Raw genomic sequence first — 22,852 nt, 5'->3', positions numbered from 1 at the left:
GGGCCCCTGCCAGTCACTCTCCGGGTTTCGGCGCGGCGGGGGCGCCCCGGGGGTGCCCTCGCCCTCCGGGTGCGGGCGGACGGGCGGCGGGCGGGATGTGGCGCCTGGTGCCCCCGAAGCTGGGCCGCCTGTCCCGCTCGCTGAAGCTGGCGGCGCTGGGCAGCCTGTTGGTGCTGATGGTGCTGCACTCGCCGTCGCTGCTCGCCTCTTGGCAGCGCAACGAGCTGGCCGACCGGCGCTTCCTGCAGCTCAATAAGTGCCCGGCGTGCTTCGGCACGAGCTGGTGCCGCCGCTTCCTCAACGGGCAGGTGGTGTTCGAGGCGTGGGGCCGCCTGCGCCTGCTGGACTTCCTCAACGTGAAGAACGTCTACTTCGCGCAGTACGGCGAGCCCCGTGAGGGCGGCCGCCGCCGAGTGGTCCTCAAGCGCCTCGGCTCGCAGCGCGAGCTGGCGCAGCTCGACCAGAGCATCTGCAAGCGGGCCACCGGCCGGCCCCGCTGCGACCTGCTCCAGGCCATGCCCCGCACCGAGTTCGCGCGCCTCAACGGCGACGTGCGGCTGCTCACGCCGGAGGCGGTGGAGGGCTGGTCCGACCTGGTGCACTGCCCCTCGCAGCGTCTGCTCGACCGCCTGGTGCGCCGCTACGCCGAGACCAAGGACTCGGGCAGCTTCCTGCTCCGCAACCTCAAGGACTCGGAGCGCATGCAGCTGCTGCTGACCCTGGCCTTCAACCCCGAGCCGCTGGTGCTACAGGTAGGCGCGGAGCCCGGGCGGGGGGCGTCCTGCCGGGAGGGCCGCCCGGAGAACGGGAGTCCGGAGAAGCGGCCCCTCCCGCGCCCGTCGCCGGGTCAGGACCCAGTGCGGCACGGCGAGGCGAGGGGGCGGGCGTGGGGAGGGGGCGGCGCTTGGAGGACCCCTGGCGCTGTGAGGTATCGCGGAGGGGGACCCGGCTGCTGGAGAGTCTGCTCTTCTCAGCTGGGCGCGGGCTCATCTCGGGTCTGACTGCGGATCCTTCAACGCCAGAGGGAGCGCGTCTTGTACGCTCGCAAAATGTCTCTCCGCCGAGTTTCTTTCGGCTCTCCTCCCAGCCCTTCTGCTTTGATCCGCCGGGGCTTGCGCTTCCGCGGCGCAGTGTGTTCACGAGCCCTTGGACCTTTCTTAGTTCTCCAGTGTTTCTGTGCCGCGTTTGGTCTCGTCTTCAGCACCCTGCGCGGCTGGCCTCACTTCGGCCCCAAAGTCTGTCTTTGTTTTATTCCTTAGCTCATTCACCTGGCACATCATTGGGGCCGCCAATTTGGGGACAGACTCGGGAGGATGAGGTCAGAGAATGGGGACCGGGGTCCGGGGTGGGGTCAGTCTGCAAGCCGTGCTTTGGGTGGGATTAGAAAGAGGAAAAAGTAAGGCCCGTTGGACTTGGGGCTGCGAGGCTTTAAGGCCAAGACGGACATTTTCATCCTGATCGTGTGACCTGCTCTATTCATGCGGTAATTTGGCAGCAGGAAGGTGAAATGTTAGGCCAGGGTTAGAAAACAGGGAAAAAGGAGAGTCATCTCTCTTCTAGCTGACTTATTGGTTCTCTCGTGAGTTTATTTTGAAACCAAACGAGCCTTTTAGGGGAGTAGGTTGGGATCTTTTTACTGGTGGTGACAGCCAAAAAGAAAACAGAACCTCTCAGAACTGTGTTTACCTTGGGAAAAGTTGCTGAGTTTATCCACATTCCCACTCGCCTTTAGTGCAGTGTGTCCTTGGATAGTGGTTACAACTATTGGGGTTTTGATCTAGCCCGATAACCGCAGGGAAAGTTACCTTGCTCGTTTTACATAGCAGTTGTGCTGTATTTCAAATACAAAGGGAAAAAAAAAAACATGACGTAAAATTAATCACAAGTAATTTTGAATACTTCACGCCCTTTCGGCGCTGCTAAGAATGTCACTGATGGCTGGGGGTTTTTTACAGGGTTGCATTTTTTTAAAATCTAAAGTGCATCAATAGGAATGTGCAGTATTCATTTATATTGCTGGCTTTTCTCAAGTTCTTCGCTGCCCAACTTAACTAAGAGAAACCAGCATCGTTTGATTAGTTCAGCCAAATAATTTTAACACAAAATAAATACTTTGCCTCCAACAAAACCATAGTAAATGTTAAGTCGTCCTAGGATGTATGTAACGGGTCATTTAAAGTACAGATTGTATGGTAAATGCTTCTCTAACAGTGAATGGTATATAAAACTGGTTAAGCTTTCCTTGAAGAAATTACATTATTCGGTAGTTCCAAAACTAGTCAGCCTCTAAAGTTTAAGTCCATACTTATGATACATACATTTGATTTGAAAGGTTTTTTCCATTTAAGCTGCTTTTTCTCTGTGAGAAATAGATGTTTATGTTAACAAGGTTAGTCCCTGGAGAAAGCTCTAGCAGTATGGTTTGCTTAGCAGATAGTCTCTCAAATTCTCTGGGACCCAAAAATTTAGTAAAGAGCTATCTTAGTAATACACATTTTCTGCAACTAAAATAGTGGCTGCTATTGAAAGGTTTTTATCAGTTAATTCTACTTATATTAGAACCAATATTTTAAGAACGTTGTATATCCAGTTCTATAAATGTATGGCATTTTAATATGAGAAACGTTGGCATTTGATTTGCACTAAGGTAAATCTGCTTTATTTGGGAAACTTACATGTTTTTGAAGCTTGAAGTTGTCTTAGTATTTTCAGTTTACTTTATAGTTGAGACAGTCAAGTGTACGTATATCTTGTTTTCTGATGAACTCTTCGCTTAAACTTTTCTTCCCTTTTCATCTTTAGTGATAAAAAACTTTTTTAAAAAATCAGTTATATTTTTGTAATTTAAGCTTACTTGACACAATTGCAGTGAGCAGGTGGCTAGGTGGGTTATAGTATAAGAGTTTGTTCTCAGTATGTGAGGAAATATCTGTATCAACATTGTTGACTGTGATATTTGTAACTTGAAATTTTAATTTAGTTCTATAGCTGTTTACATGCTGTGTGAAATATAAATTTGGGGTCTTTAATACCAGTCAGTCATTGGTATTTTTTTTTAACTGTTGAACAAACAAGTAGAATAAGAAGACTTATTTTTAAATAGAAGATCTTCATAGAGCTGCTACTTACTTTATAGAACCACTTAATCTTCGGTAAAAACTAATGAGTTAAGTATGAACAATATAATTAAAATTTGATGACTGTATAAAACCACTGAAGTGAAAGGAATCTCACAATTCTTTGGTCAAGTACAAAGATTGTTATACACTAAGTCACATCATGATGTTCATTACTTTTTGTTAGCTAGACAGACATACACAATTTTAGTATTTATACAGGTTTCTGTGAAACTGTTCATAGCTGTTTATGGTAGTATTGGGATATTAATTGATAATGGTAGAAAAACTCACTCAGATTTGGCTCTCTGTATTTTGGGGTTCATGTAGTTTTAAAAAATATTTTTAAGGGTACAAGTGTGTGTTTTACAGCTTGAAGAGGAACTTGCTGTTTTTTTTCTTTTCTTCTTTTTTTTTTTTTTTTCCAGGAGAGGGAGCTACTTATTGAATTTTTGGACAGTTGATAACAAACTAGATTTTTCTTATATTGCCCCCAGATTAACTACTGGAGAGAAAAAGTCTTTTGGATTGAATTCATCAAACTATTCTTAAGAAAAGTTCCAATGTAGGAAACATGCTTCCAAAAATAAACATTGAAAAATCTCTTTTGATAAGGTACTAAAGAAAAAACTGAAAAGTATATATTAATGTAACCCATTAAACATGCATCTTCTGATTTTAAGAAACAGTAACAAACTGAAGTTTCTGTTATGCCTTGAAAGGAGACATGAATGGTATTAAATGTCTGCAAGATATGTTTTGGACATACCTTAGCTATGTAAGGCTATACAGATTTGTAGCATAGATTTCCCAATATGAAATGATACAGAAGTACAACTCTCTTCCCATTGTTAGATAGTTTTACTAGCCTTCAGCAGCTTATCTAATTCTAAGGAAAGTTGTTCTGCCATAGAATTATCTTCTAAAAAATTTTTATAAGCATCAAGCAACAAGATAATGCTAGAATCTTTATTTTCTACTTTTTCTCTTCACATTTTTACTTCACCCAGAGGTATATTTTAATTAAAAGTATGCTAATCTTAACTGGAAAAAAATGTGGAGAGGAACTTTGTAATATTCGTATGGCATTTTTGGAATAGTCAGAAATTGAGGTGTTGAAGTATTTGGCAAGATAGTAGGATATTTTCTGTTATTGATAAAATTTCTACCAGTATTTGTACTTACTTATCCTTGAATTTATAAAAATTGTGTGTATAAGGGAGAAAAATGCTGTCTGGATTTCCTGAGGCCCAAACTGTCTCTCTGACGTTATCACTTGGAGATAGTGAAGATGGTCTTGTTTATAGAAATAAGAAAGCTCTTGGTTGTTTGGGGCAAGGAGGTGGGAATTTGTCTTATTATATTTGTAGAACTTTGTCTTAAATTTTCTGAATCATGGTTTTAGTGGGATTTCTTTAATATTTACAGTGTGTAACGTAACTATCATTGTTTAAGCTATAGATTTTAAACTTTTCTATTCTTACAAATGACATAATACATTGAAAGCATTTTATGTAGTGCCTCATGCATAGTAAGCACTCAATAATTAGAGTGCTTAGATATTAAATAAGTAAGTGACTTAATTATCCAATGCATTTGATTAGTGGTTTTGAAGCCTGTTTGGAATGTGAATCACCTTAAAAATAGTTATGATTCTGAATATCAACCATATCTTTAATTACAGATTTATTCCATTCCTACATTACAAGATGAATTTTATAATTAAACTTTGAGTGAATGTTGTTGTTTTTGTCCTTAAAAATAATTTCTATAGGAAAAGAATGTACTTTTAAGATGCACTAAGATGCAGTTTTTGACGTAAACAAAAGATTATGGCCATTTATCTAATTGTCTTACTTTGGACCAGTTGATAAACTTTTTATGGGACTCCCTTTACTTAGCTATAAAGTGAGACTATTGGATTAAATTCTCTTCAGCCCCAACATCCTCTGACTCTCAGACTCTCGACTTGAGAAATTATTCTTCTTCTGAGCTTGACTTTAACTGGTGAGTTTAAGCTCTTATAAAAGGGGGTTGGGCGTTTTTGTACTTGATCCCTGCTATGGGTTGGAGGCCAGGATAGATAGTCCTTTTTCAGGCTTGTCTTCCTAGCCTCAAATTTTTACACACATGAAATCAGATTAAAGCAATCAAAATTCGAGACTGCTTTTAAAGGAAACAAATCTGGAGCTAAAGGTAGCTAAGGGTCTTGTCGGGTATTGGCACCTAGAAAGGATGTTCCAGACTTTGTCACGGGAATTTCTTTTCAAGCAACAGTTTAAGCGGCTACCTCCTTCTCTCCTCCTGGCTGCTGCTGCAGTAACCACACTCCTGCACTCCCCGATTTAGGCTTCAGAGATGGTTCTGACTAGATAGTTCTGAGTAGAGCACTTTTTATCTAATAAATGAATGAGCTTAAATCTAGAGGGTTGGTTTTTTTTTTTCCTGTTTTTCTTTTTATCTGAGGTTTCATTGACACTTGATTGTGCTTCCTGACAAAGCAAACAAAAATAATAAAATCTGTGTTAACTCAGGTCCTAAAAAGAAGGAGACTTTTATTTTGGAAAGATTATAGAAACAGACAGTCACCCATAGGAAGGCACCACTCCCAGATCAGTGGAGCAAAATCATTTGACACCCTAGCCTATTTTCTGGATATGTTCATATCATTTGACTATTATTAGTTCTGAGATCCTTTCTGTACTTTTATCTAATCTTTGAACTATTTTCCCTCATATTTCCATTGCTTGCACCAGCACATATTCCTCACGTATGTTGGTGGGGGGTAGAAAGCTTACTTTTGGGGGATCTACTTTCTGGACATAGGTGGTCAGTTTCTCAGTGGCTCATCAGTCTGGTTTTTATTCTGATTTTCTGGCTTATGTCTCTGGTCTACTTCCTATATTGCAGTTATTGCTGCTGACTCTTCACAGAATGCTGACACGTTTTCTTTCTTTACTCACTCATTTTGTATATATTAAACTAACATGGGCTTAGAATATAAGCCCTGCATTTTCCCTATACATGCAGTGAACTTTAGTACATGATTGTAAGCTGTCTTGAGACTGTAAATTATTGGTGTAAGATGACGATAGTTATTCATCCTGGTCATAGACCTTGAAAGGTTTTAAATTATGTAATCAAATTTTTTATCCAATTTTTATGTCTTTTTGTAGATTATAGGAGGAAGTTATCTGTAAAATACCCGGAAGCTCTTTGGACATACCATAGCCCTGGACTTAGAGTCAGAAGAACTGAATTTTGTTTCCTCATTTGCTAAATAGTCTGTTATAAGGCATTTGGATTGAAACCTTCTTTCTAGGCAACTACTAAGTAGCTTAGCTGTGTAGGAGGTAGGTATATACATGACTAATTACCATTAATTATTATGCTATCATAATAAGCCCTACAAAAAAAAAGGATATTGTGCACCCTGTCAGATGACTCATTTAGGGAGGGACATCTGGGTGTATCTTCATGAGAATGGATACCAGGGAAGATTTCACAGAGGAATTGAATTCTGAGGATAAATGGGATTTTGCCTGTAGATTTGGGAGGTGGGGGTTTGGGGGGGCCCAGGAGGTGTGGTGAGGACAGTATTGAGATAGCGTTCTGTACTACCACAAAGTTGTTGGGTGGCAATGAACGAGTCCCTTAATGTTTCAGAGCCTGAGTTTTTTAATCAGTAAAATGGGAATGTTAATACTGATCGAAAGGATTATTTTAAAGGAGATAGGATTATTCAGATACTATACGCAAAATATCCTTATTTGTGAAGTTTTTTACAGTATATTATTACTTTGCAAATCAGCTTATTCCATTTTTAGAGATCTATAGTAAACTTCCTTAGTACACTGTGTTGATATCTTAGAAATATGTAAATTTTACTCTTCCTATGGCAAATGTTCAAATGTCACCACCCTTACATACACATAGACACATCATAAATACCTATGTAGCTGTTGCTTCAGACTATAGTTTTTTTGGACTAGTAATTAAAAGGGGGTTAAGGATTTGTCCCATATGATGAATAGAATGAATATTGTACGAAACATGGTTTTTTGTAAGGATTCACTAATACAAAGCAAGTAGTTTAATTTTTCTCTGTAAATCATTATTAAGCTTAATAATTTTGTTTAGTACATTGATGAATGATAATTTTAAAACTAGAGGTTAAGTCTGGGTTATTTCTAGACATTCTTAGACTCTGAGACAGAATGTTAGAAGATTTATTATTTGAGGTAAGTTTGATGTTTCAGGGTCTTCATAATTTGCCTTACTGCTCATTTGGAATTTTAACTATGAACTGAAAAGATCTGACAGGAATTCTGTAGCATCGCTCCGTAGCACTGGGAACTGACCTATATGCCCTTAGGATACAGTAAAGATGACACGCCAGGGCACAGTTTGTGCAGTCTTTGCTTTCTGGGGCATTAGATGTGGGTAGCAAATAGAGAACAAGGTAATCTTAGATTTTACATGCTATGAAAAGAACAAAGCAGATTCCTAGGATGGAGAATTGGATTGGGGATAGAATTTTAAATTTGGTGGTCAGAATTTAGTGACATTTTAGCTGAGGTGCGCATGATGAGAAAAAGCCAGTGGTGCAAAGTTCTGAGGGCAGAGTGTTTTTAAGCAAGAGGTATGACAAATTTAGAGGCCCCAACAGGATCAAGCATGGGAGTAGCAAAGCATGGTAGAACACAAGATCATAGAAGTAGGCAAGGTCCATATCCTGTAGGGCCTTGGAAACATGCTTAATGAGTTTAGAATTTTGTTTTCAGAGCACTGGGAAACAGTATAAGTGTTTTTAGTAGGGCCTGATTTGTGGAGAATGGGTTATAAGAAATAAGAGAGGAATCAATCAGAAAGGCTTTTGCACTGGTTTGTAGGAGAAAGCTTGGTGGTTTGTATTAAGGTGGTTGCAGTTGAGGTTATGAAAAGCTGTTAGACCCAATATGTTTTGGAGAAATAGCTGACAGGACTTGATGATTGGGATTGGTTACAGTATGAGGGAAAGAGAAAAATAAGATACCTCCAGGGTTTTTGGTCCGAGCAACTGTTGATGAGGAAGCCCAGAGAAGGAATGGCTGTTGGAGTAGGGGGAACCAAGAGTTTTGTTTTGGCTATGATAAAGTTAAGACAACAGGAATACAAATCTAAAACCAGGCACCAAGTATTTAATGCAGAGATAGTATGTTCCTGGCAGGTATTTTGCTTTACTTCTGAAGGGCTGTGTTAATTCAGTTAAAGGGAAGGGGGGAAGTTAGTATTGTTCTATTGGCAGACTTTTTAAAGAAATCAGGTCTTGACTAAAGAAAGTAATGCAGGTTATTGGGTTCAAAAGAAACTGCTTATATCTTTTTTTTTTCTTTATTTGACATTTTGTTTTACTGAAAGTAAATATTTGAGTATAGTGTTTCTAGGTATATCTTTCAACTTAGAAACATGGATCACAGTTGCTGGTTCTCATGAGGTAAGAAAGGGTCAGTTGAGACGAGTTAAATATTTATATATTTAAAAATTTACATTTAAAATTTGTGGCCAAGTGATTTTTTTTTCTTTTTTGGTGTGGGAGAGCATTTCTTAAGCTACTCATTCTAAAAGATGAGTTATTTCTGTTAAACTTAGTAGATTTTTTGTTTTTGATGTGTTTTGATGTTAGTTTCCTATTTTAGATAACAGCTGTTGGACATGATATTCAGTGAAATAACACAACCATGCTATTTTCAAGGCATTGCTTAATATTGTTGGAATTCTAGGTGGGTGGAAATGGCATTCAGAAAATTATTTAATGAAATAAATGGAACATACCCTGTGACTTGAAAATCTTGAGATTATTAAGATTCTACAGTATTTGCAATGGATTTTGGCCACTATTTGGCAGTATAAATTAAGAAGCTGAGGTCTTAAAGAAATTTTATCAAAAATTAGGTAACCATTAAATCATCCCAGTAATTTTACTCTATTTTCCCTCCAGACAGTTCACAAAACTGTGAACACATTAGTCTGTCACCAGTGCATTAGACTAATCTCTATGAACAGCTGTTACAACATGCGTTACTACAATGGGATTTTGTTCAAATTTTGGCTTTTAAAAATAATTTTGAAGCTCAAATTGAACCTTTAAGCATTTTCTATGCTTTTGATAATTTACTTTCTAAAAATGTTCTCAAGTTTAAATTTGCGTGTACGTGTAGAAATGCCAGTTCTTCAGAAAACCTATTAACTAGATTTTAGATTGCATGTTTTGACTATTAATGGATTTTTTTTTCAATTCAGTGTCTTTTTACTAGGAATTTTCTTCTTTAAAAAAAAAGAGCCATTGTTGTAACACATTTCCTTCTTAGGCGAACTGCAAAGTTATATTCCTTTTAATAGAATGTTGTGAGATAATAAATGGCTATAAAATATTTTATGTTTTTTGTGTGAAAGGAATTCGGATCTTTTAAACTTAGTATGCAAACTACTTTTGGTCATGTAAGGAGAGAAAAAGATAATAGAACACAAACTCTTTAGAGCTGACCTTACTTTGTTCTATCAGTTTTTCTTATACATCCCATATCTCCTTTTTTTAGGACTGTGTTCTGACATAATAGAATAAAATGATGTAATTAATCTGGTAGGACAATGGCTATTGATTAAAGGATATTGTGATATTGTAAAAGCTTGTTTTTTGGAATGATGTTGTATACCACGGGATATTGACTAACTCCAGTAAGTAAGATGTTTCTGAATGTTAAGCCTTGGACACATACTTTGTATTTTCATGGCATGTGGACCATGTTGAGGAGTTTGTGTTTTGTTCTGTAAGTCCCAACGTGATCTGATCCCTACCTCCCTCTCCAGACTCCATCACCTCAAGCAATTCCCTCCTCATTTCACTGCAGCTGCTTTGGACTTTTTTTAAGTTCTGAAGAGGACAGTTTCTGGCTCTAACATATGCCTCCAACATTCTAAACTGCCTCATCCCCAGTCTATGTAATATTATACTCATCCTTTAGATCTCTCCCTAAGTAGCACTTCCTTAGAGAGGCTGCCCTTTACCACACCATTTAAAATAGATCCCTACTCTTCTTTCTCAACATATTGTATACTTTTCTGTGATTTGCAACAAATTCCATAATTTATTACTTATACATGTTTAATAATCATCTTCCTAACTCAGGCTAAAAAGCCTTCCTTAGAATAGGGGCTATGTTTTATTTACAGCTCTTTACTTAGCATTTCTTGATGGAGTTAGGCTAGATCTAGGATTTTTAAATTCAAGGTTTGTATTTTTTCATTCTACAGTAACTGTCTCACTGCCTCTTACTCCAGCTGCTTGTAGTACTCAATGAAATGTGGGTTGACCTACAATCCCTTATCTGTAATTCCAAATTTAAAAATCTGAAGAAAAGTAGGTTTCGTCAAATTAAAAACAAACAAATGTGAAAACACAAGGTAATTTATGTGCTTTGTCCCACTTAGGATGAATAAGCTTATAGTATTTTTGCAGTGTAATATGTTTTCTTGTGAGGTGCTACCTCAGACTCTCCTTGAGGCGTTGCATAATATGAGTATGAAATATACGTACTGTCACCTTTCCAAAATCTGAAAACTTCTGAAACAGAGGGATATTGGATTGAGGGGTTGTATTAGCCTGAGTTCACCTCTTAATTACCTGTGTGACTTGAGGCAAATCACTTAAACTATGCTGATAAAGTTGAACTGTACTTACAACTCAGGTACCCTCCAAATCTAGAATTCTTAGATTTCACATCCCATTTATTGGTCACATAAAGTGTCGTGACATTTGGTTTTGATCAATAGATATGTGATAGTTATGTCAGCATTTAGAATTTAAAAAAAAAGAGCCAGTCTTGTAACACATTTCCTTCTTAGGCGAACTGCAAAGTTATATTCCTTTTAATGGAATGTTGTGAGATAATAAACGGCTATAAAATAGCCATTTTGTGGTGCTTGCCTATTATAAATGAAAATCAAATTACAATGCTGTGTTTATACATATTACCAAGTTTTAAATTTTTTATATTTTTAGTGCTTGTGGATGCCCTGTACATTTCTCATAGCATTGAGCCTTTTTAAAGTTTGGCAACTAATTTATACATTCCTTTGTAAATTAAAAACTACTAGAGGACAGTGAAGATAGATTTCTAGTTTAGTGGTTCTTGGCTACGTTTGGAAGGTGTTCATTATTTGTTGATGCCTTTTCAATAGGCGGTTTGCAAACAAGCACCTCTATTGATGAATGTATGGACTTATATAAATAGGAAGATTTAAACAGGAAGTATAAAAATGTTTTGGTAAGCAATTCTTTATAAAGCAGTAGTAAATTGTACATTTCATATTTTTTTCTTTGATCTTACATTGCCCTGATGAATATGAGGCAAATACTATTCCAGTTTTACAGAGGAAGAGACTAAAGCTCTAAAAAGTTTTGGCTTTGCCACCATCACACAGCTAGTGAGATGCAGAGGTGAAGGTGAAACTCAAAAGCTAGACTTGTTATATCAAGTCCATTATTCTGTTCATATACTGTTTCGCCCTTTAAATATAGAAATTTTATGAAATATTATGTACTTTAAAGAGTATAAAATAAATTTTCTTTTTATTGATATATATGTTTTATGTCACCTTCATTTTATTTTCTCATAAAATGAAGATGATCCTAGTGGTTTTGTTTGTTTCCGAAATCTTGGCTTTAAGCTAAAAGATACCTAGACATGATGACTTATCTTAGGTTTCATATTCACAGTACCTTTTATTATGTAAATTAACAGTGAAGGCATTTAATGTTGCTTTAAATCTTAGAGTTAAGCATGTTTGACGTGATACTTAAATTTCCATTTTTAATTTTTAAATTGGTAATAATACTCTGTAGACTTTCTTTGGGTAGTCACCCACTCAATATAAAAAAAAGAGTAATAGAGTAGTAAATATATTGTTTTGTAACTATTATGTGCCTTTGTGTAATCTTAGACTAATAGTTATAAAAACTTCACATACTACACTTTATGACATACACATTCAAGCCTGATGAAAAGCCCTGAACAGTTAATTGGAGTGCCTCCAATCCAATTAGAATTTAAACCATTCCAGGTTGAAAGTCTCTTTCCTTCACATGAAAAGTGTTTGTACACATTTTTTCAGTAGTAAATAATCCTGTGAAATACACACATTTTCTTATACAGCTCAATATCAGAAAAAAACAACCCAATAAAAAATGGACAGAAGATCTAAGTAGACATTTCTCCAAAGAAGATATACAGATGGTCAAAAGGCACATGAAAAGATGCTCAACATCACTAATTATTAGAGAAATGCAAATCAAAACTGTAATGAAGTACCACCTCACACCAGTCAGAATGACCATCATCAAAAAATCTGCAAACGATAAATGCTGGAGAAGGTGTGGAGAAAAGGGAACCCTCGTACGCTGTTGGTGGGAATGTAAATTGGTGCAGCCACTATGGAGAACAGTATGGAGGTTCTTTAAAAAACTAAAAATAAGAGTTGCCATATGATCCTGCAATCCTACTCCTGGGCATATATCCAGAGAAAACCATAAATTCAAAAAGATACATGTTACCCCAGTGTTCGTTGCAGCACTATTTACAATAGTTGAGATGTGGAAGCAACCTAAATGTCCACCAATAGATGAATGGATAAAGAAGATGTATATATACACGGTGGAATATTACTCAGCCATAAAAAAGAATGAAATAATGCCATTTGCAGCAACATGGATGGACCTAGAGATTATCATACTAAGTGAAGTAAGCCAGACAAAGACAAATGTCATATTGATATTGCTTGTATGTGGAATCTTTAAAAAAAAAAAAAAAAGATACAAATGAACTTATTTCCAAAACAGAAGGAGACTCACAGACTTTGAAAACAAATTTATGGTTACCAAAGGGGAAGAGGGGGGAGGGATAAATTAAGAGGTTGGGATTAACATGTGCACACTACTATATATAAAATAGATAACCAATAAGGACCTACTGTATAGCATTGGGAAATATGCTCAATATTTTGTAATAACCTATAAGGGAAAAGAATCTGAAAAAGGATATATATGTATAACTGAATCACTGTACTTTACAATTGGAACTAACACAATATTGTAAATCAACTATACTTCAATAAAAAATAAAGTAAAAATAGAAATAAAAATGAAATACATGCATTTTATTTCAGGTTACTTTAAATTGTGTGCCTGTTGTGCTAGGCAGTTTGAAAATCTGATTTTAAGATTTTGTTTAAAGAAAAAAAATGTGGACCTCAGCAGTATACTTCTTATCTTAGCTACTGTGGTTTTGTGCACTGTGGGAGTTGGGTAGTCAGGAAGTCAGAAGTTGTGTTTCTTATTGCTTGATATATTTAATAAATCCAAGCAGTAACATCTTAAAAGTTTGTCTCTCAAACTCTCCTTCATCATGGTAATTTGATCCTAAGCCAGAATTGTTTTAAATACAAATTATAAATATTTTGGCTTCCTTGAAGCATTTTCAATAGAATGCTCAATAGAATTCTGTTCTCATTAATGAAGTCTGACTATTTTGACTACACAATGAACATTCTTCTCATGAGCAAGTGATGTGAATTCATTTGTTAAAGTTCTTCCAAAAGATTAGGTAGCAAACTGTATGAAAGAATTGTAGTGCTCTTCTTAAAATGAGGTATAACAGGATTTCAGTTAACGTTGTCAGAAATTACTGTATGAATGTAAAGTTGCTCAGTATGACATTTGTTCATATATTTTATCGTCTTCCATGAGGGACTTGAGTAATGAAGTGTATATCTGACTGTCGTTTGCCAGTTGGAAAGCCTCCAAAAACAAGGAGGCATTTGTACATGTGCAGAGGTTGGCAGGGTTCCCTTTTCTCCTGTTGTCAAAGACCATTTTATTTTCACAAAGATAAGTTTGTATCTGTTCTACAATATGGCATGTGAATAATATACCAATAGTGTATGGAGGAGTTTTTTCGTTTACTTTTTGCATGACAAAACTATGTAATCTCACATATTTACATATTTTCAGTGCTTTCATTTATATGTCAGGTTTTATACATGAATACTTCTGGGAAATAGTTAAATCTTTTGTAATCATTTTGTCTAAATAAATTTTCAAGTTTGTGGAGGTATTTTAAGTTGCAAGGAAAGGTTGAAAATAACATGTGGTTAGCAGTTTTTGCATGTCACATTGGACATGAGCAATCTGTCACTCTTCCCATTGCCCACAAGAAATTTTAAAATCTCAGGTAATACGATTAAAAACGTATTTTCCTCTAATTATTAAAGAAATCAGTAGATATTGTCTCTGAACAAAATTGAATCAATTCATTTACTGTATTTAAAGATTCATACTATCATATCTAAATTTTTAATTTACATAATTAGTATTTTATCACAAAACTCCAGATCTTAAAATTTAAAAGAAAAAAAGGTATATGTACCAAGAACAAATAGTTATTGCACATTGATAGTGTTGAAAGGAAACACAAATGAACATAGGTAATTATGGAGGAAGTTTGGTTCTAAAAATCTTATGGTTTTAAAGTTGATAAAAGTTTTAATGTAAGGGTATTATTGAGTTTTGTCAATTTTATAAAAGCTCAGGGTAAAATTACTTACTTTTCTTGAGAGGCCCAAGAAGAGCCTCATCTCCAGCTCTTGTATGTAGATTGTTCAATTTTTAGCAATAGAAGTAGGCTACATTTATATTCTGTAGTGTTTTGCTTTGTTTCCCCTGAAGTTTATGTAAACATCATCTTTATATAATTTCTTCCCCCAACTTAAGGAAAGGTGCTAGACTGAAAAATGTCTCTTTAAAAAACGCCTCTGGTCATGTGGTCTTCCAAAAAGTTGTTTAAAACAATATTTATCACCCTTTTGCACTCCATTGCTCATCTTGTAGTTGGGTGTTTTAGCTTTGGAGAGTGAGTACCTTAGAATAAGCCTGCCGTTTTACTTAGGTTGAAAATGACATGTTCATGATCCTGGAAGATTTTTGTTTTAGGATGTTAATCTTCCTAGTAGTTATAAAATCCATTAGAAAATCTTGCCAAGATTAAGAGAATAAATAATTTTGAAGTTGGGTTTAAGGTGAATAGACAATGTGATGGCATTGGAAGGGAAGCAAGGCTAACTTGGGACCAGAGGTACTTGGAGTAGAGATTGCATTGGTAGGTTATCAGATTGCTCTTTACCAACCTTTGGGTATAGATAGAAGATACTTCCCAAGAATCCTTCTTGAATTCCACCCTTGCTTTCCTCTGGACTAGATAAGGCCCCTATTAAAGACTTTCTTAGGACCTGCACCACCTTTTAGTAACTAACACTTATCGCACTCATAATTATTTGTTTGGTATATGTCTTTTCTTCTAAAATTTTTATTTTAGAGACTGTGTAGTTCACTCTTCCAGCATAACACAGTGCCTGGTGCCTGCTAAACACTTGCTGGCTAATAGGCCTACAGTCCTATTCATTCCGAAGAAAGGATTGGTTGATTGTACTTACAGGAGTCAAAAAGATAAAGGAAAGCATACATACTTTTAGATCTGGTAATAAAGAAGGTGTCTTGTGTCTTGTTGATCAATTTGGTTCTGAGATTTTGATAAGAAAGACTTTCTTTATTTTAGCTTTATAATGTAATCTATTAAAAAATTTTCACGTCCATGGTCACGGTATGAGTTAAAGAAGAAATAAAGTTACTCACAGACATTGAGAACAGACCTGTGGTTGCCAAGGGGAAGGGAAGGAGTTGGGGAGAGATGGACTGGGAGTTGGGGGTTAGCAGATGCAAACTATTACATATAGAATGGATAAACAGCAAGACCCTACTGTATGGCACAGGGAGCTATATTCAGTATCCTAAGATAAACCATAATGGAAAAGAATATTTAAAAAAAGAACGTGTATATATGTATAACTGAATGTAAATCAACTATACTTCAAGAAAGAAAGAAGGAAAAAAAAGTTGCTCTCTATTGAACTATTGAATATAAAAAGAAAATCCAAGCTCATGCCTAGTAGAAATCCCTACGGAGGATCTGGGGTAGACCTAGGATATCTTCATCAGAATCTCTTATAATAAGATAATTCTTTTGTAGAGTTTTCCATCTGATGAAGGTTGGCCATTTGCAAAATATCTTGGAGCTTGTGGAAGAATGGTGGCTGTAAATTATGTTGGAGAAGAACTGTGGAGTTACTTTAATGCACCATGGGAGAAACGAGTTGACCTCGCTTGGCAATTAATGGAAATAGCAGAGCAGCTGACAAACAATGACTTTGAATTTGCACTCTACCTCCTGGACGTCAGCTTTGACAATTTTGCAGTTGGTCCTAGAGATGGGAAGGTGATCATTGTGGATGCTGAAAATGTTTTGGTTGCTGACAAAAGGTTAATTAGACAAAGTAAGTATTATAACTTTTAGATTTTCTCTATGTCAAAATAATGTTTACATTTATGTAAAGCAAACTTTTAATTTCCTCCTTAGAGGGCAACCTTGCATCTTTCTTTGTTTTAGTTGACCAGTATCAGTAAACAAATACTGATTTATTATACTTACGCTTGTACTCTTAGTCACAGTTTGTCCTTATTTAGAAAATAGCCTTCAGATTCAAATGGACGCAGATATACTGTGTGTGTGTGTGTGTGTGTGTGTGTACACATGTCTTTTTCATACTGTCTGATTTATGCTGTGGTTTAGGATCTAATGCAGAGTTAAGTTTTTATATAGTTAAAGGCCACCAGAGAGACTGTACTGCTTTCGTGGAGTCCATATTTTTCTGTGGAGTCTCTTATAGCGATATTCTGTGTTTCATTGTTCTGTGAGGTCCCTTCAGTGATTTTTTTTTTTTCTTTTCAACCATTTAGATGATTCGTAGCACTGCAGATCTCTAACTTTGGTTTGACATGATTACGTCTCATCCAAAACTTTGCTCTCCGTTTATTTATGAGCTCTTCAAAGGATAGGTGGGCAGAATGGCTGAAGTGTTTTGAAAATTAAGTGTCATAGGAATTTTAAAGTTTAAGAGACAAAGCCTATAGTTCTATAACTAATGTATTTAGTAAAAAAAATCCCAAAGGGTTGTTATTCCATGGTGAAGGTCTTGTATTCTTAATCCCCTCATATCATATGGGGGTCTGTTGATGAAGAGACCAAAAATTTGTGGCACCTACGGAATGCAGTGAATGTAACAGCAACCTATTAAGTTTATACTTTTTACATCAGCTTGATCTTGTTAAATACTTTAGTTTTCTCAATGCCTTGATCTGATTCCATACTCACCAAACTACTTTCTGATTATTTCTTGACCTGCCATGTAGATCCTTTCATGGGGAGTGGATGCCATGCTCTGGAGTGCTTCATTTCCTACTTATCTCTTCCTACATTTGTGAATGTTGTAGCAGCTTACACCATGCTTTTCTTTTTCAAAGTGTACAATTCAATGGTTTTATTATATTCAGAGTTGTGCAACTTGCCTAAACTTTAAAACACTTTAATTCCAGTATTCGTAAAAATAATATTTTTGTAATTTTTTTTCTTTTTAATGTGGGCATTCCTGGAATACATGTTACAGTTTTATACCAACTAATTCCTGACCTTGAATGAATACAATATAGCTTCTGTATTCTCGCATTTCATCCAGTGAGCATTACTCCAGTGCTACTTTAGCTCTGGCTAATTCTTTTCAAATGTCTCATGGTAGGGCTGTCTAAATAGACACTTTGCAAAAGGCCATATTTAGTTATTCACCCTCTTTTCTGAACTCTTGTAAATGACCTTTACAGGGAAATTGTGATTTTGTTTCAGCAACTCCCTCAATGTCCTTCCCTTTATCATCTAAACTAGTAAAAACAATACACATTCATTTTTTTCAAACAGAATAGATCCTTCCTTGAGAAATTGTTGCATCAGTTATCTTCTTCAACTTTCCACCCTCCTCCTTAAAATCCAATTTTTCTTACCTTCCCCAAAACAAGTATGCATAAGATTCTTTTCTGCTTTCCCAGCATTTAAAAAAGTTGCTTACTGCCTGTCTCTGCTTCCTCAGCCTCCATTCATTTCTCCACCCATTAAACCTGACTTAGAAGACTGCATTACCATCTGCAACCACCCAATTGGCAAATTCATGAAGTGACTGATTAGTAACAGCTTTCTTTTTTTTTTTCATCATTCACTGAGTATTTTAATAGTAACAACTTTCTGAAATTCTTTTCTCCTTTGGTTTCCTTCTATTCAGGTAGTTCATTTTTTAAAACATAAATCTGATCTTAGCACTCCTTTGCTTAATGCTTTTAATGACTTTCCATGGTTCTTCGAGTAAAATTCGAACTCCTTACCAGAGAATAATCTGTGTGACTTGGATCTGTTCTGCTTCATTTTTAACATCCCTCCACTGCCCTTAATGCTTCAGCTACAGTGGCCTTTTAGTTTCTTGAATGAACCTTTCCACTGAATACCTCACAGCTACTTTATATTACTCTGTATTTATGTATAAAATATTAACATTATGTTAATAGTGTCTATCTTGTCATCTAGTTAGAACCTCAGACTTTACTCATACACTTCCCTGTTAATTTTTTTCTCAAATGTTTCTACAGTCTGGCTTTTTTTCCTAGACCATCTTAGTCCCTCCAGTCTTCAGCCCAGATTTACATTTCTATTAGACGAATCATGGTCATGACCATCCAAGGTACAAACTATTTTCTAGCCTTATCTGTACCTCCTCCCCAGTTATCTGTCTCATGCTCTAGCCACAGTGAATTTACTGTTTCCTGAACCAGCCGTACCAATCGCTTAAATCCGTGCCTTCGTACATACTGTACCCTGGGCCTAGCATGCTGTTTTCCCTCTTTGCTTTTCAGACTTGCTTATCTTTCAAGACCTAAATCAGTTGTTCTCCTCTGTGCAGCTTTCTGCAGCCCCAGGCACAGGTACTGCTTCCTCTGTACTCAAGTCACACTATGTCATACTTCTGTATGGCACTTTCTCTGTATCATGGAGAGCTTCACTCTATGCTGAACCTTTTAGTAGCAGGGACCTTGTCTGATCCTTCTGCCTGGCATTGATGGACTCCTAATAAACGTTTGTGTATAAATTAATATATTTAAGTGTTCAATGTTATACAATTTTAAGAACAAATACTGTGTTAATTAGTCAAATGTTACATTTTGGGAAACAATGAAAACTCTCTTAAAATGTATTTTTCTCTTTCTCCTTTTTCGCTTTTCACAGATAAACCTGAAAATTGGGATGTATGGTATGAAAGCAAATTTGATGACTGTGATAAGGAAGCTTGCTTATCATTTTCAAAAGAAATTCTTTGTGCTCGTGCCACTGTGGACCACAATTATTATGCTGTTTGTCAGAACCTCTTATCCAGACATGCCACCTGGCGTGGCACCTCTGGAGGACTGCTTCATGATCCACCAAGTGAAATTGCCAAAGATGGCCGGCTAGAGGCCTTGCTGGATGAGTGCGCCAACCCAAAGAAGCGCTATGGCAGATTCCAGGCTGCAAAAGAACTGCGTGAATATCTAGCACAATTAAGTAACAATGTGAGGTAGTCTATAGTGGACTTTTCTTCGCTTTTCTTCATTTAAATAGCACTGGCTAAAACGAAACCACCAAAAATTATCTGGAAAAATGAAATTTGGAAGTAATACATTCAGAGGATGATAAACTTGCACTGATAGATCTTAATGTTAACATCCATCAAAGTAAGACATAATTTCAAAAAATCACATGATGCTTCTGCAAATAAGTTTGTTCTTACACTTTGGAGGCTTGAGCTATCGTTAACTGCTTTACCCCCTGAATGCCTGACTGGATTAATGAGTATTGTTAAGCTATTGGAAATGAGTCTGATAGTTATATTGGCTTGTGTATCAAAGGGTACTTGGTACTTGACTTAGTTTGCGTTATGATTATGATTTTGTGAATCTCTTGTATTTACTTTGAATGTCAAATTAGATTGGCCTGTTTTATAGGCTACTTTTTCCTTCTGATGTGTAGATTTGGTTTTTTTTTTCCCATTTTTATGTTTTTAATTAAATTTTACACATTCAGGTTACTATAGGTATTCATTTACATCTGGGCTAGTTTTCATTCAGTGCTGTAAGGTACACATTTACCGTTAGGACAGGATTCCCAGGTTTACTGTTTTTTCAGAAAGCTGAATATTTTATTATGTAAATACATTTCTTCCCACTTTCTGTGGTTTCACCATTGCATGAGATCATTTAAGGTTGTTTAACAGTTACATCCCTCTATGCCAATAAATTATAAGTGTACACTAAACATGAACTTTGGCATATGTTGCAAAATGTCATTTTTGTCCCTTAAAAGGCTTTAAGAGTATACTAGCAGTCTATACCTTGATGTTAATTTGATTGAGGGAAAAAAAAACCCAGTATTTTTTAAATGCTAACTATTCCAGGATAGTAATGCATATGCCAAAGAAATATTAGACCTAGTCCTATGGTTAGATTTTAAAATTGGTCACCTAGCTATTTTTACTATCCTACTTCCAGTACTTCAACTTTGTCATTATTAAATTCATATCTTCCTGATTATTCTTTTACATTGAAAAGTTAAGCTACTGCTTCCAAACATATGTAACTTAAAGATGTCGTACCTTTTATTCATTGGTAGTTTTGCAAAAGTCAACGTGGTAGTCATTGTTTGAGTTTAATATGGCATCATAACTTTTTATTTATTGATGGACTAATAATTCTTACTATGAAGCAGACAGGTTTAGCCAATCTGTCCAACTTGATCTTCATTACCCAATTATTAGCCATAAAAATCATCAAATTTAAATATATGGATAAAAGTTAAACGTGTGAGATTTCTGTGGGCTGTTTTTTAAAGTTACAATATATATATAAATAGGCTATCACTAACGTAGGTGATATTTTTCTGTTTGAAATTACAACTTTTGTTTACCGCAAAGTTTGGTGTAGTGTGCAGTATTTAGTTCTAGACTGACCTTATTCTAATCAGAAAGTGATTAAATATGCACAACCAAAGCCAAGTTTTTCTTTTCTTTTTCATTCATTCAGCAACTATTTATTGAGCATCAACTCTGTGCCAGGTACATTACTAGCTGCTACACACTGTCTGAACATGACATATGGTTAAGTAACTTTAAAATGATTATCAAAGACTTTGATGTGGGTATTTCTTAAGTTGAAAGAGCATTCATTAAATTGGGATGATGCTTTCATGTTACTTTACTGTTGTGATGGAAGTTCTACCTGTACCATCTGCAACTGGGTTGCTACAAAAAGAGCAGGAGGAAATCAATAAAGTTAATCCCAGTTTAAAAACTGGAAGAAGGGTAAGATCTCTTCGTTGTAAAGTTAATTTTTATACATCAGTACATTACATGTATCAACTAGCCCTCAAAGAAATATTTAAGTGCTGGAAATTTTACTAAGCTGACTTTTTACAACTTTGGAAAACTTTTGAGGGGAGTAGGTAAAATTACGTGTCAAACATTCTCCTCTTACTCAAAACTTCAAATAAAATACACATTTTCAAAATGGAGCACCTTTTATATTTGATAAGTATTCATTACAAACCTTAGAATGCCAGTCATTAGAGGAGTTGTCTTTCTGTGGTTTAGCAGACATTTATCTTACTTTTTGGAAGAGTGATTGTGATTGCAGAACAGGAAGTGAGAAAACACTGCCAGCAGTGATTGCAACTTGAGGTAGTTTTTTATAACTACCATTTCCCCCATGAGATTACGTGTAATTTCTTTTATCTTTGGAAAAGTTGAGGAGAAGATAGTAAAAGAATTAGGAATTTAAAATTACAGGGAAAAATATGTATGTGAAAAGCAATAAATATTTTGTTCACTTTGCTATCAAGATGTTCACTATCAGATATTTATTATACAGCAGCAATTTATATTTTTAATCATTGCCCATTAATAGACGCAGTAAAATATTTTTGAATCAGACATTTGGGGTTTGTATGTGCATTAAAATTGTCTTTTGTACTGTAAGTTACTGCTTAATTTGAATATTTTATCAGAACTGTCTCCCTGTGCCTTTATAATATAAAGTTGTTTCTACAACTTTTAATGATCTTAATAAAGAATACTTTAAGAATCACACTTTTCAGACTATCTCTTAACTTCAAATATACAGCTTTTTCTTGAATGGCAACTGGGGTTATATAGATAAGTTTTTTTTTTCTCTTACATATATTTTGATATAATTTTCAGAAACTATCTGGTTGGGTGTGATCCGAACTTAAGGTGTGTTTGTTTTCTTCTGTTTTTCTGTAGTAGTTGGTGACTTTTTAAACTTTTACTACTAAAATGGGATAGAGAACTTCATTATGGAATTTCTCAGATGTATACAAGAAAATAATATAATGAACAATAATAAACTGTTGTTATACTAATTTCAAAAGTTAGCAACGGGTGGCCAAACTTGTTTCATCTGTACCCCAGCCTACTTGCCCCAGCTTATTTTACGAGAGATATCATTTGATTCAGCCGTGCACATTAGGCATTTTCTCCAACAAAAATTTCACATCCAAAAACTTAATACCTCAATATCACCAAAGCAAGAGAGCTTTCGGAAACTCAAAGATGTTTTCTCAGAAGCTCAAGATCCAACTGCAGGGACTTTAAACCACTGGCGATACATACATGGAGTAATATGATGATAAATAAGGATAATAACTGAAATGCAATGAAATTCA

General features: G+C 36.2%; 1 protein-coding gene across 1 annotated transcript; it reads left to right on the top strand.

Annotated features, from left to right (window-relative positions):
* Positions 1-22,256, top strand: DIPK2A (divergent protein kinase domain 2A). Its single transcript, XM_081235181.1, has 3 exons — positions 1-752; positions 16,235-16,538; positions 19,367-22,256. Exons 1-3 carry the CDS (start codon positions 96-98, stop codon positions 19,696-19,698), a joined length of 1,293 nt encoding a protein of 430 aa, XP_081091307.1. The 5' UTR covers positions 1-95; the 3' UTR covers positions 19,699-22,256.
* The last annotated feature ends 596 nt before the right edge of the window (positions 22,257-22,852 follow it).

The sequence above is a fragment of the Mesoplodon bidens genome (assembly GCF_964165515.1).
Source record: "Mesoplodon bidens genome assembly, chromosome: 5".
Classification (NCBI taxonomy): Eukaryota; Metazoa; Chordata; class Mammalia; order Artiodactyla; family Ziphiidae; genus Mesoplodon; species Mesoplodon bidens.
The sequence above is the reverse complement of the archived record's forward strand: the minus strand, read 5'-3'. Positions and strand labels throughout refer to the sequence as shown.

Coding starts and splice junctions, on each gene's coding strand:
- DIPK2A (XM_081235181.1), top strand. CDS start 96: ATGTGGCGCCTGGTGCCCCCGAAGCTGGGCCGCCTGTCCCGCTCGCTG. Junction 753..16,234: donor CCGAGCCGCTGGTGCTACAG/GTAGGCGCGGAG, acceptor ATTCTTTTGTAG/AGTTTTCCATCTGATGAAGG. Junction 16,539..19,366: donor CAAAAGGTTAATTAGACAAA/GTAAGTATTATA, acceptor CGCTTTTCACAG/ATAAACCTGAAAATTGGGAT.